The sequence below is a fragment of the Mesocricetus auratus genome, unplaced genomic scaffold (genome assembly GCF_017639785.1).
Source record: "Mesocricetus auratus isolate SY011 unplaced genomic scaffold, BCM_Maur_2.0 Super-Scaffold_100007, whole genome shotgun sequence".
Lineage (NCBI taxonomy): Eukaryota > Metazoa > Chordata > Mammalia > Rodentia > Cricetidae > Mesocricetus > Mesocricetus auratus.
The window spans coordinates 61,797,809-61,812,332 of record NW_024429191.1 but is presented as its reverse complement, the minus strand read 5'-3'; the positions used below and the strand labels follow the sequence as shown (position 1 = coordinate 61,812,332).

Genomic DNA, 14,524 nt, shown 5'->3' with positions numbered 1-14,524 from the left:
CTCTGGCTCCCCAGTGCTGGGATTAAAGGTGTGAGCTGTCTGGAGAGTTCTTTTCAGAAACCTTAGCACAGGAGAAACAGGATGTTTGACTGCAGGTCGTAAAAGAATTTCAGAGGCAGGCAAGATGAAGCTGAGTTATATATATATATATATATATATATATATATATATATATATATATACATATATATATAATGTCTATGTGTGGGTGTGTGCATGCATGTACAAGCACCCACAGATTCCAGAGGCATCAGTCAAATCCTCTGGATCTGGAATTATGGGCAGTTGTAAGTTTCTCGTGTGGGTGCTGAGAACTGAACTCCAGTCCTTGGCAACAGCAGTTGGTGCTCTAAACAATTACGCAGTCTCTTCAGACCTAGGGTTGGGGTTTATCAAGAAAAGAATTTTTAAAACATATACTCAAATGTGTGAACAGACACACTTAGGAAATGGACAGCACACACTTGGGTGTAGGCCTGGGCTTCCTAAGAGAGTCATGTTCAATTAGAATTAAGTTGTTACAACAGCCACACACAACTTTGGTGGCTTCAGAAGTTACATCCCAAAGGGCTGCTAAGAGCTTTGTTTTCTCTTTTTCCGTAAATGAGAATCAGGGAGTGGTTCTTGAGGTGCATTGGGTAGGATTACAGCTGATATAATAATGTCCTAGGTCATGAGGAGCCCACCAAGGACATTAAGATACATTTTTACTATAATCAAATTTGTAGTCTTATTTCTAAGATTCTCAGAAAATTCCGTGTTCACATGTGGGAAGAGAATTGGGCCCTGCTTAAGGATCAAATATAAAAGAACATAGTTCATTGCTATTTAATAAGTATATAAGCAGCATAATCTGTTGCCATAATAACACTCTTGTTTAAAATATCTCTGTATACAGGAAACGTTTCTCTATAGGCAACTTTTTTTGTTGTTAATTATGCTGGAACTCTTGACTCTCAGTTTGTAACATGCTTCACATGTTCTGGGCAGAGCTTACAAAACCCCAGAAAAGATCCCAAATGACCATAATTTTCCATACTCACTTCCAGGTTAGCTCCTACTTAGCAGCTGTGCTCACACGCAGGCCTTTATCTTCAACCCCAGTGAGGGGTTCCTTTCCTTCCCACATCCCCTTTATTTTCCCTGTCTTTCTAATCTTCGCACCCACTTCCTCTTGCATTCTTGGTCCTCGACTTCCTGTTGCATTTTCAGTCTTGTTCCCTCTTTTGGAACTGGTATGTTGACTATTATACAGCTAGGAACAGCATTCTAAACCCTGGGACTTCCTGCTCCTCCTAGCATATAAATACCAAGGCAAGCCAGTGCATCAGAGAGCAGTGAGCAAAGGTCCTCAGAGCAGCTGGGCCTGCCTTTCAGGAGGATGAGGAACTTGGGGGCTGCCATGTCATTCTTCATCCTTGGGGCTGTCCTTGGATCCCAGGCTGGGATCATACAGGGTGAGTTCACTGCAGCTTCACACCTGTGGGAACTGCAGAACTGGAAAGGAGATAGAGGAGGGGGCCACTGTCCTCCTGGAAATGTTCTCCCTCCTTGACATTGTGATGGGGTTTACATAGAAACAGCATTGGGTTACAGACCTGCCTCTGTCTGTAGCCTTTAGACCCTGGAGGAAAATAGACATAAATGCTGGGCCCCATCTGGGGAAACAATTATGTTTGATACATTTTCCTTTAGCTGACATAGGACTGTGCTAACTCTGAAGAATGGGAGTGAAATTTTAAGTCTGAGGAGAAGCCAACTTATATGATAAAGTATCAGACACCACCTCCAATAACTCATTTTGGAGAAGTGGGATGGGTAATCAACTCTACCCAAGATCATTTAACCATGCTATTCTTTTATTTGACAACTGCATATCCAGCACTTTTTATATGCTAAACAGCTGCAGTTCTGTTTGTCTTATGGCTGTTAGCACATTGATTCCTCCTAACAAGCCTGAGGGGTAGACATCATATTAAACAATGGAAATTGGCCTTTCTGTAACGGAAAACAACAGTTGGTGATTTTATATGTTTTTCTATAATACTGTAATTACTGTCATTTTATAAATGAGAAAACTAGATCATGGAAGTCATAGTCTTAAGATTAAGGCTGGTAAGAGGTGGAATTGGAGTAAGAGCTATCCTGAATGGGGTATACAAAGACGTGGTCATTTAGTATCTTTCCTGGGTTTTGCAAGCTCCACTAGAACAGTTGAAGCATGCTATAGCATATCCACATGCCTCTTTTATGTAAGCCATGCTGACTACATCATCTCTTGGTGTCCTGGAGGCACAATTCCTGGACCCCATGTGAATATCAACATCCACAGATTTCCTGTCCATTTATAATCTATGCACATACTCATCTGTGCATTTAAAATCCCTAGACATTTGTAAGACTTAAAACAATTCAACCAGTGAATACTCATTATAAGGTTGCTTAGGGAACAATGGCAAGAAGGGGTCTCTAGTGCTTCAATTATGTTTCAGGAAAATTTTCCATGGTTGACTCTGGATGTGGAGGCTCCAAATATGGTAGGCCAACTCTATAAAAGGAACAAGCTAAGAATGCTGGAAAACAATAGTAGGATGAGGTGATAGCTTAATCCTTACTGCCAAACTCATTATGTTTTGATATAAGAAGCAAATACTAATTTTTTAGTTTGATTTTAGTTTTATTTTTGTGCATGTGTGTGCTGAGTGTGTGCACGCACATGTGTGCAGATGCCTTTGGAGGCAGAAAAAGGTGTTGGATTCCCTGGAGCTAGAGTTACATGCAATATAAGCCACCTGACATGGGTGCTAAGAACTGAACTCTAGCCCTTTGTGAAAGCAGCAAGTGCTTTAACTACTGAGGCATCGCTCCAGCCAACAAATATCAGCTTTTGGGGAGAGATAGAATTTGAGACAGGGTTTCTCTGTATGGCCTTGGGGGTCTTAAAACTCACTCTGTAGACAGGCTGGCCTCAAACTCATAGAGGTTGCCTGCTTCTGCCTCCCTAGTGCTGGTAATAAAAGGTGTGCACCACCACACCCAGCTTCAGTATCAACTTTTAAAGCTATCTTTTCAGCTGTGATGACCTAACTTCAAGTTAGAAAAGAGGGAAGTGAAAGAGGGAGAAAGGAAAGGAAAAGAAGGAGGGAGGAAGGGAGCTAAGGATAGAAGACAGGAGGGAGAGGGGGAGGGAGAAAGACGAAGGAAGGGCTGGTTGAGTTGCATTTGACTAATTATCACAAGGCAGGTTTACAATAATTTATCCAAAATCTTTGGAGCTACATGAATTTTGCAGTGCAGAAGTAGAGTTTTGACAAGTTAATATAACACAATGATTCCACTTCTGGGTATTGACCAAAAACTTCCAAAGTGGATAGGTGGAAAGATTTTGAGACACTCATGTTTATAGAGGAATTATTTGCACTACTCAGAAGGAGGAGACACTACATACCCATCAGTAGATGGGTGGATAAGTACAGTGTGATAGGCATACTCCCACAGGGGAATACTACTTAGTGTTGAGAGGGAAGGGCGTTCTGGTGTGCACAACAAAATGGATGAACACTGAGGAATTACTGTGGTGAGTGGAATATGCCAGTCACAAAGGGCAGATAGCCTGATTCCATACACATGCGTTACTTAAAGAAGTCGAGTTGTAAAGACAAAAGGGGCACAAGGTAGCATGAACCTATAAGGTGGAAGGATGGGGAGTTTGAGGTCAGTCTGAGCAACACAGCAACACTTTGTCTTTAAACAAGAAATCAGAGAGTAAAGTGATAATTGCTAAGTTAAGAGTGGGAAAGATGGGGGTAATACTTAATGGGTTTTGAATTTCAGTTTTGCAGACTGGAGAAGTCATGAGTGGATGGGGTGGTAGTTACACACTAGTTTGAATGTCATTAAACTGTACGCGTTAAAATTATTTAAAAGGCTGAGGAGGAATGAATTGGGGGGAGAGGGGAGGTAAGGGGTACTAGGAGGAGAAGAGGGAGAGGAAACATCAGTTGGGATGCAAACACAAAAAAAAACAAAAATACTTAAAATACATATATTTAAATGAGACTGGCAAGATGGTTCAGTAGTAAAGACTCCTGCCTTGCAAGCTTGGTGACTGGAGTTAGATTCCCCGGAACCTACATAAAGGTGGAAGAAGAGAAATAGCTTCCAAAACTAAGTTGTCTTCTGATCTCCACATGCACACCCACATCACACACACACCCACATACACAGCCACACACACACACACACACACACACACACACACACACCTGACTGCTTGTTATCCTAGCTCTGACCTAGGAAACATACTGTAATCAAAGTAATATTCCTATAACATATATATCTTTATACTAATGGAGCAAGCATAGTAAATACACACACACACACACACACACACACACACACCAAAAAAAGCCTTCACTACACTATTGAGTAAATCTTACCACCAAATGGTTTGCTAGAAAATTTATGTCTAGAGTCCTATAGATTCCAGATGTGTAGACACAAGACCTATCACACAATGCACTTTCAGGAAACTTATCTGCATTAGATTTGCCACTAGTTTTTAGTTATTTCAGAATCTACAGAATGTTTTCATTTCTCAAATGTTTTTGAAGGATCACAGGGCAGGGAACATCTCATAGCAAAAGGACATACTATTCCGGGACAGACCTTTGACCCAGATAGGTTAGCAGAGATCCAGCAACAGAACCTGCCTGCCTTTGGATGGGAGGAGAGTAGGGCATAGTGGTGGACATAGTACTCTTTGCACTCAGAAGACCAGATCAGTATAATTGAGAGTTCAAAGCTATCCTGATAAGAATGGCAAGACCATTCTTCATGCACCAAAAACTGGAGTTGAAATATGTAGTGAGTGGAGGGGCTAATATAATGCTGCCAGCCATGACATTCCCCACCCTGTCTGTTTCTTCCAGACACGGTAAGAGAAAACAGGAGGGAAATTCATCACTTTGAACCTCCAGCAGTTCAACAAGGTAAATGACCAGATATGACATATTTTAAAGGATTGGGTGGATACTTTACTATAGTTTCACTTTGCTTACTGATGGGACAGGATGGGAGGGCCCTGAGGATGGCGAAAATCTCTGCAAAGAGCAGCACAGCCATGGGACTCACTCCAGTGACACCTTCTCTACATATACCTGGGTGCCCTGAGTCAACTGTTCAGAGCAGAAGCATGTCCCGAGTCCTGGGCCTCCTCACCCTCCATGGGACCCCCTCAGCACTCTTAAGAGCAACGATCTAACCCTTGAGTGGACCTGTATCTTCCTACAGGTATTCAAGATGCTCCAGACTGCTGCTTCTCCTATGTCTCAAGGATTCCATGTTCAAAATTTATATATTATTTTCCAACAAGTGGTAGATGCATTAATTCAGGCATCATGTAAGTGTCAAACTCACTCACAGGGTGTTAGGGGAAGGGGGAGCCTCCGGGACCTTAGATGACCTAGTGGACAGGCTTCCAGAAAAGAGCCATCCTTGGATCTCACCAGGTAAGGGGGAAGATAGTTCAGGGTGTAGAGAGGAAAACAGCAGGCAGAAGTCTGCTGGTATCACTCCATGAGTTAGAGAATCTCACAGGCCTAAAGAAGGCCCCAGAGAAGAGGCGATGCTGAGACATCTCCTAGAAAGAACAGATTGTTGAGTAGAAAATCAGAGGGTCCAGAGGATGGGGTTCCCCTTCCCTATTTACTAGAGACCTCTGTTTGTAATCTTTCTTCCCCCCTTTTCTCCAGCTTTGTCACCAAGAGGAGGAACCGGGTCTGTGCCAACCCCAGTGATTGGAGAGTTCAGGAGTGCATACAACGCCTGACACAAATCTCAGGACCCAGGAACAGAGCCATTGCTTGAGAAGGAGGGCAGATATTACCAGCCACTTTCTTCTGTCTTCCCCCAGTGACCACCTGTGAGGGTCTAAGCATTTATTTTTATAGATATTTAAAACATTTATCCTGCTGTTCTGGTTGAAAGCAGCTCATGCAGTCAACAGTATTTATATGGACTCGTCTTGACATGACTAGAGCCATCTTTTGTTACAACCATCGTGATTGTCTCTGAATAACGATTGAGTTTTTCTGCATAGTTTCTCAGCAGATTATAAATGTATAAATTATTAGAGCAATCTCTGGGGGCTTTGGAATGTGTCTGGTTCTGACACTAACTTAAGACAGCCGAGATGAAGTCAATTTTGCCCTAGCCCATACATATGTCCAACTTTGTTGAGGACCCAGCTGTTCTTCCTACAACCCTATTCAATAAGCACCACCATCACCCTGCAAAAATAAAGTACATCCACGTAGACACAGGTCTGTCTGTCTGTCTTTCTTCAGAGTCACAGGGCCATGGGGCTAGTCTAAAATTGGGCTGTTGGGAGAAGGTATCACACTCACTCTCCTTGAATTTCTAAGGGAAATCGTGTAACTGGATATTTTCTTCAAAACCAAAGACATCATGGTATGATTTTTAAATTCCTAAAGAACACAGTTTATTCCAATGTAGACTTCATACCAAAGATGTTTTACCCACTGTTAAGGGAACCATTAAATTGTCTAAAATGTCTTTGGGGTTTGTCCCTGTTTGGTGTGGTTAAGGAATGACAGGAGCCTCTGAGAGGCCGAGGAACAAAGGAAATATCAGCCATAAACTCAGGCCTTCCCTTCAACTGCTCTGATAATCTTTGTATTGCTATAATATATTAGATTATGCTCTTATAAAACACACATTTGAGGGTAAAGTGAATGACTAGGGGCAACCTCCATATAAGCAAGCCAAGTGGAGAATCAGAGTAAGAAAAAAAATACACTTTATTCCAGTGAGAACGCTAAGAGGAGCTTCAGAACCCCTGAAAGGAAGTGAAAAAACCCTGGGTGGAGGGCAGAAAAGAAAACACCGATGCAGATAAGTAACTGATGAGTGCAGTCTAAGTCATGCTGATCCCCAATGGGAGGAAGGAGCAACTTCCATTCACAGGGCAAGCCTGCACCTCTCACAAGGTTCAAATGCAGTTGTAGGTTTAGCTGAGACAATAATTCCTCATTTGGATGGGTCAGTGGTGGAGACATCTACTAGTTGGGTAGCCATAATTTGACTTGCCACAACCTCTAGGTGAGGGAAGTTGATGAGTTGTGGAGGGCTGGACACTGATGAGTTGAAGGTTCAAATTGCAGGAGGTTATCTCAGGCTGAGACATGCATAAGACGTATAGCCCTGTCCTCAGTGACCACAACCAATCCCATCAACTGAGAATAACCCTGGGTTTGATAGTTCTGAGCCTGAAGCAAGCAGACAGATCAAATCCTAGAGCCAGCTGTTGTTCACTGCCATAGGGCCCAAGACCTCTGAAGTTCCAAGAGTTTCCAAGATACCTACATACTGACAAAAAGCAATGGGGGGGGAGGAAATGATCTATTTTAGCTTACAATCCAAGTCTCAGTCCATCATAGCAGGGAAGTCACTGTGGCAGGAGTTTGCACATCCATGGTCAAAGACAGAGAAATAAATTCATTCCTTGCTTGCTTAGTACTCAACCAGCTTCCTCTACTCTTACACAGTCCAGGGCTCAGCACCTGAAATGGTGCCATCCACATCCAGGGTGGGTCTTTCCACGTTAACAACCAAGACAATCCCCCGTACACATGCCACACGCAGATCAACATTATCTACATAATTCTTCATGAGACAATCCCCCGTACACATGCCACACGCAGATCAACATTATCTACATAATTCTTCATGAAGCCTCTCTTCCCCAGTAAGTTAAGTTATGCCGTGTTTCCAGTTAAAGTAACCAACACAATAACCACAGTGGCTTTCCCCCACCAGGGTGATTCACACTCAAGAGGTCTTGAAATTATGAAGACAGGTCCTCTGCTTAAACCAACCTCAGTGCTGTGGTTTCCTCCCACACTCCCAACATATTTAGAAAACACCCTCCAGATAAAACATAAACTGCCCTAGGGTTACATTCTGGCAAGTCTTAGGAGGATGAGAGAATCTGCCCAATCACAGAAGAAAACCTATGAGGCCCATAGAACCTCTACTCTGCAAAGAATGGGAACTGTGAAAGCAAAAGACAGTGCAGATGAATGTCACACACCTGCCCAGTACAGGTACAATACAGGATGTCACACACGTGCCCAGTACAGACTCAATACTGGCATAACTCATAGGAAATATAAGAGTCTACAGCTCAACTGGTCCTCCCCCATCTCTATGCATATTTAAAATGGGGCTATCAAGAGAATACAAACATCTGAATTAAATAAGGAGCATGATACATGAAAATAAAAAGGAATTCAATACAGATATAGAAACATTGAAGAAAACCCATAGTGAACTACTGGAAGTCCAAACTATAACGAGGCAAATTAAAAGTTCTACAGAAAACCTCACCAGTAGAATCAGCTAATGGAAGGATAGCTATCTGGGCTTGAAGGTAAGGAACAGGGACTAGCACATGGCAAGGACAAAGATGAATTAAAGAAAAGGCCTGAGTTGGACTTTTGAGCTATTCAGAACACTGAGAGAAGATAAAAAATCTAAGAATCACAGCTGTAAAAGGGGTGAAGGATACCTTGCCAAATGCATAGAAAACATCTCCAATGAAATCCTAGCAGAAATTTTCCCCGCACTAGGCAAAGAATCATCTATTCAGATAGAAGAGGCATTTTAACACCAAATACACAAGACCTGGAAAAAAAACTTCATCTTGTCATATTGTAATTAAATCACTATTCACAACAAAAAAGTGTAAAAAGCAGCAAGAGATAAACATCAAGTCACACACAAAAGCAAAAAGCAACGATGAGCTTTCTCTCTAGACCTCTCTTCCTATTTTATTTCACTGAATCAGAATAAAACTACAAATAAACAGCAAACATTGATGAACTCATGGAGATTAAATAGCTCACTACGTAGACAGACCAGGCTGGCCTCAAACTATCAGAGACAGCTCTGCCTCTGGCTCCCAAGTGCTAAAAAAAGGTGACCACCACCACACGTAGCCTCAGATGTTTCTCCTGATAGATGCTCTAAAGAGATTTTCCCTCTTAAGTTAAAGGGTATTAAACATACACAAAGGGCTAAAGAGTCAGCTCAGTGGTTAAGAGCACTTGCTGCTCCTGCAGAAAACCCAGGTTCAGTTCTCAGCACACACACGGTGGCTCACAAGCATCTGCAACTCCAGTTCCAGGGGATCTAATGTCCTCCTCTGACCTCCATGGGCACTGCATGTGTATGTAGTACACACACACAATACATACAAGCAAAACACTCATGAATGCAAAATAAAACAAATCTTTAAAGAATTAAAGGAAAATAATGAAAGAAGAAGCTAACATCTCTAGTAAGACATAAATTTACATCTATAGTCTGTATGTCTCGGTCCACTGGAAATGGACCGAGTTAAGCCCTCATTGGAAGCATCCCCTACTCCTCCCCCACCACACACACACCCGTGGTCAGTGCTAAAGGGCTGGATGAATCTCCTGGGAGGAGGAATCCTTTTGGAAATATCTACTCTATCTAACTGAATGGACTGCAGCAGTTTGGAAAGCCCCATGTCACCTTTGCCCTCTACTTCCCATTGTGCTCCGAGCCTCGTTCCTTCTTTTAGAACTAGCATGTTGAGTATTATGTAGTCAAAGAACAGCATTATGAGCTGTAACCTGGGACTTCCTGGTTCTCTTACTTTTATAAACAGCAAGGCAGGGCAGGGGACAGCGAGCAGTCTGAAGGCCAGTTGGGTCTGCCTACAGAAAGGATGAAGCCTTGCACTACTGTCTTCTTCTTCATTCTTGCAGCTGCTCTTGGATTCCAGGCTGGGATTGTATGTGGTGAGTCCCAGGGTAACTGGAAGTCGGGAGAGAAGACCCCAGAAGGGCAGCATTGATTGCTGAGAATAATCTCTACCCCAGACAGAGCAATGGCATTTACTTAACAGTACACAAGTACAGGCCTGCCTCAGTCTGCGGACTCTGGATCAGTGGGTCTCAACCTACAGGCCCATATCGGATATTCTGCATATCAGACACTTACAATTCATAACAGTAGCAAAATTGTAGTTATGAAGTAAGGTTGAAAATAACTTTACAGTTGGTGGTCACCACCCACTGAGGAACTGCATTAAAGAGGTTGAGAGCCATTGCTGTGGATCCACCGATGACTTGCTTCCATTTGGAGAAATGATAATTTTCCTTTTCCATAGCTAGAATTATTTGATGGCTTAAGATAATCTTAGCCAATGTTTTAACTAGCTCAAATGAACTGTAATTAAACTGTAAATTTGTGAAAATAAACAAGAGTTCTGTGATGCTATAACTGATCAACATCAGTTAGTATAAAACCATCCTTTTTAAGGCATTGGGACCAGCAAGCAAATGGCTCACCAAGGTCACTGTCTCATTTGAAGCATGGTATTTTGGTTTATGGAAGTGACTAGGACTCAACACAGATCCTGTAAAATAAAAGAATATATTCTTTAACTTTTCCAAAGAGGAGAGGTACATCATACATCATACCCCACAGAGCCAAGGAGAATACTGGACTTGGGTCAGGAAGTATAAGCAATAGAAATAGAGGTACGGTACTGGTTTCTGGCTGGGGATACAGGGAAAGAGGCAGGGCACAGGGTAGGGCACAGCTGAGACTTCCTAGTCTAGCAGACTTTGAATATATGATGGTCTCTAACTGCCTAGGACCTAGCTGTAAGAAGAGCAAGGGCAAGGGGAAAGCCAGCATGGCCTTTGAGAGGGAGACGAAGGCAGTGATGGGCTCAACATGAGTGGGTTTGAACCCTTTGTTCAGAAGCAGTTAACCTCTCCCTGCTGTCCCGATCTTAAGCAGTCAGAATACTAAGATGCAGAAAACAATAGAGTCACCTAGCCATTCTATTTATCTCACAAGAATGCACTTAGCACTCCCTATTGCCAGGTAGCTATTGTTTTCTGCCTTACAGAAGCTGATTCCTTCCTCCTCCAGCATCCCTGAGGGGCTGGACACATGGAAATTCACCATTCTTGGTAGGGGGAGCAATTCTGCATATTGTATATTATTATGGTCATGCTCCTTTTTGCAAATGAGAAAACTGAGACAGAGAAGCCTTTAATAGCTTAAGACTACACAAGTAGTAAAGGATCAAACGAAGAGGTGAATTAGTAGTGATGCACTTAAGAAATGGCAATACCTGTTAAGATTTACTTTGGAAGCCCACCCACATCACATCAAGCATGTTTAAAAAGAAAGTAGCCACACATCTTACTACATATTGTTTGAATGCAACTATTGAAGACATGATATAAAGGGCTAGTTGCCCTTTCTTAGCACAATGCAAATTCCAAGTCCTTTAGCAACAATCTTTGGGCTTAGATATGTTTAGAGATGCAGGATTATTCTGTGTTTTAAAAACTTATATGTTTGGGAACTGAAAGTGACATGCATAAAAAATTAAATAAAAATATATGGAAAAAGTTTTATGTTGCTGGATATCAAATGACATCCCTGATGATTTCTTCAGAGCATGCCTTCATCAGACATTTATATAAACTCAGACTATTAGGAGCCTAATTTCACTGCAAAGGACTTTGTGTCCCCAGAGGAGATGAGGAAAAATGTGCAGCTTCCAAATCCCTAAAGATTCCAGAAATGTAACAAAAGCTGTGAATGTACTCCCATATGTAGATACGTCATTGATGTCACCATATTACATTTGTATTTCACTTGTAGTACTTCGGAGTCAGAAGAATGTTTTCAAATGACCCCAGAAAAATCTCATGTCACCAAAAGGGACTAATGGGCCTAGACAGACCTTAGAACCTAAGTGTGTGATGGCGGTCCAGCATCGGGGCCTGTCTGCCTAGGTGAGAATGGGTGTGGTGAGTGGAGATGCTGACACCGCTCTCTGCACTGTTTCTTCCAGCATCGGATACAGAAGAAGCCCTGAAGGCAAAGCAAGGACTTGATGAACCTCTAGTGCTTCCCCTGGGTAAATATTACATTACAGCTTATATTGAGAAGCACCAGATGGTTGCAGATGGTGCCAGAACATCATCCTCCCTGATGACAGAACCGAACAGGGTCATGAGGGTGGCTGAGGATGCTCTGAGAAATCACCAGGGATGTTAAGGAAATTCCAGCAACATTCCCAGGAAGATCAGGATGGGTCATGAGTATTCCCTCCAGTATTCCCTTCTCTAAGCACTGAGTCTGCCCACTTGGGGCAGAAGTTGCCTATAGGCAACTGGGCATGGCTTCCCTTCTATGGACATGCTCCCAGCCCTGCTATGATCCACCTTGGGCCCATTAGAGGGTGTGAAAGGAGATAACAATAAGTGCAGGGGGAGGAGAAAGCATCTCCTGAGTTTTGAGCCTTCTCACCTACTCTGGTACACCGCCCCCACCACCACCACCCCCGCTCACGCACACACACAGAGCACTCTTGAGAGCAAAGACTTGGCCTTTGAGTGACCCTTTCTCCCTCTACAGGCTTTGCAGAGCCTTTGGACTGCTGCTTCTCCTATACCTCATGGATCAAGTGTTCAAATATTGTATATTATTTCTACACCAGTGGTACTTGTATCAAGCCAGGCATCATGTAAGTATAAAATTCACTCACTGTATTGGGAGTGAAAGAGTCTCTAGGACATTAAAGGACTTAATAAGTATCCAGGAAAGTCCCATCCTTGGATCCTGCCAAGTGATGGGGAGGATACTTCAGGGTGACCAGATCACTCCAAGAGTCATTAGGAAATCTCATAGACCTAGAGAGGGCCTTAGAGAGGAAATGGCTTGAGCTACCTCCTGCAAAGAACAGATTGTTGAGTGGAAAATCGGAGGGTCCAGAGGATGGGGCTCCCCTTCCCTGTTTACTAGAGACCTCTGTTTGTAATCTTTCTTCTCCTTTTACTTCAGCTTTGTCACCAAGAAGAGGAACCAGATCTGTGCCAACCCCAGTGATCTGAAGGTTCAGAAGTGCATAAAAAGCCTAAAGCAAAGCTCGTGATCACAGATCTGCAAATCATAACTTGCTTGAGAAGGAAGGCATGTACTGGCAGCCACTTTCTTCAATCTTCCCCATTGACCACCTAGGAGGCTCTAAGCATTTGTTTTTATTAATACACAAAATGTTTTTCTGTTCCGGTTTACAGCAACACAGCTAACTTTGAAACAGAGGGGGAACTTGTCTGTGCCAAGCCAACCCCAGTGATCTGAAAACTGAGAAGTGTGTGAAAGGCCTGAAGTTGACCTCAGTGACTACAAATAACGTCTGGAGGGATGACTCAGCAGTTAAGAACACTGGCTGCTCTTCCGGGGGACCGGGGTTCAATTCCCATTCACATTGCAGTGCAAACTATCTGCAGTTCTAATTTCAGGGGATCTGATGCCTTATTTGCCCCTTAATTAATAGTATTTTTATGAATTCAGCTTCATGTGACTAGTGCCATCTTGATCTGGAACCATCATGATTGCCTCAGAATAACTCTTGGGTTTTCCTGCATGGATGAACCTTGAGAGTGGTCTGTGGGTTTGGGAATGTGTCTGGTTCTGATGTCAGCTTAAGGCAAGCCAGGTACATTCAACAAGAATGAAATCAATTCTGTCTGAGCCCATACACAACCCTGTCTTTGTGGGGACCCAGTTGATCTTCCCACTGGCCCTAGATCAGGAAGCCCCCTAATAAAGATCATCCATGCAACCACAGACCTGTTTGTCTCTTTTTTTTCCATTTTCATAAGACTATGGGCTGAAATTGGGCTGTTGAGCAGGAGGTATCTCACTCACTCTACTTGAATCTCCAGTAGGGGGTCGAAAACAGGGGGAAATCACATAACTTTGTATATTTTCTTCAAAACAAAAGACATCATGGTATGATTTTTAAATTTCTAAGAACACAGCTAATTATGATTTAGACATCATATCAAAGATGTATATTACCCACTACTGAGCAAACCACTAAACGTATCTAAAAACCTTTGAAGGTAATCCTTGTTTGATGAGGTCCTAAATGCTAGTCAATTGATCAGTTTTACACTAGCAACATGCTATTTTTATTACCAGGACTCTGTAAATGATAATCCCTTCATCACTGTTTCTATTGTTCAGGCCTTTAATCATGAAGAGCTGTTGGATTTTGTCACAGGCCTTTTCTGCATCTCCTGAGATGGCTGTGTGGTTTTGTAATTAAATCCATTTATGCAGTGGATTGTATTTATTGATTCATGTTTGCTGAGCCATCCCTGCAAGTTCGGGATGAATCGCTTTATGATCTCAGAAAACAGCTTTTTCTTAGTCCTCATTTGCTTATGTCACACTGTTAAAGTTTGATGCCTGTGCAATCTGTGACCCAAGAGAGAGGGCCCACCCCACGCTTCTCTACCTCCTGGTCAAGTCCGCACCTGAAGCCACGTCCAAAGGGGTGGCCACTAACACATAATCACTGGCAGAGCCAGATGCTGCTACACCTACTTGATTCATCAAGAATCCCATTTAGATTTTTTACTTCTCCATAATT

The 14,524-nt window shown here is 42.7% G+C and overlaps 2 protein-coding genes across 3 annotated transcripts; both read left to right on the top strand.

Moving 5' to 3' along the window:
* Window positions 1–1,300: 1,300 nt before the first annotated feature.
* On the top strand, window positions 1,301–6,318 carry LOC101843608 (C-C motif chemokine 6). The gene is made up of 4 exons (XM_005077068.4): window positions 1,301–1,457; window positions 4,932–4,991; window positions 5,293–5,401; window positions 5,754–6,318. Exons 1-4 carry the CDS (start codon window positions 1,382–1,384, stop codon window positions 5,866–5,868), a joined length of 360 nt encoding a protein of 119 aa, XP_005077125.1. The 5' UTR covers window positions 1,301–1,381; the 3' UTR covers window positions 5,869–6,318.
* A 3,323-nt stretch (window positions 6,319–9,641) lies between these two features.
* LOC110342183 (C-C motif chemokine 6) lies at window positions 9,642–13,713 on the top strand. Of its 2 annotated transcripts, XM_021231104.2 has the most exons (5): window positions 9,642–9,851; window positions 11,933–11,998; window positions 12,499–12,607; window positions 12,925–13,053; window positions 13,161–13,713. In XM_021231104.2, the coding sequence occupies exons 1-4, from the start codon at window positions 9,779–9,781 to the stop codon at window positions 13,013–13,015; spliced, it is 339 nt and encodes a 112-aa protein (XP_021086763.1). In that variant the 5' UTR covers window positions 9,642–9,778; the 3' UTR covers window positions 13,016–13,053; window positions 13,161–13,713. The 2 variants fall into 2 exon arrangements, with proteins under 2 accessions (XP_021086763.1, XP_021086764.1); XM_021231105.2 differs by lacking the exon at window positions 11,933–11,998.
* Window positions 13,714–14,524: the final 811 nt, after the last annotated feature.

Coding starts and splice junctions, on each gene's coding strand:
- LOC101843608 (XM_005077068.4), top strand. CDS start 1,382: ATGAGGAACTTGGGGGCTGCCATGTCATTCTTCATCCTTGGGGCTGTC. Junction 4,992..5,292: donor ACCTCCAGCAGTTCAACAAG/GTAAATGACCAG, acceptor ATCTTCCTACAG/GTATTCAAGATGCTCCAGAC. Junction 5,402..5,753: donor TGCATTAATTCAGGCATCAT/GTAAGTGTCAAA, acceptor CCTTTTCTCCAG/CTTTGTCACCAAGAGGAGGA.
- LOC110342183 (XM_021231104.2), top strand. CDS start 9,779: ATGAAGCCTTGCACTACTGTCTTCTTCTTCATTCTTGCAGCTGCTCTT. Junction 9,852..11,932: donor CCAGGCTGGGATTGTATGTG/GTGAGTCCCAGG, acceptor TGTTTCTTCCAG/CATCGGATACAGAAGAAGCC. Junction 12,608..12,924: donor TGTATCAAGCCAGGCATCAT/GTAAGTATAAAA, acceptor CTTTTACTTCAG/CTTTGTCACCAAGAAGAGGA.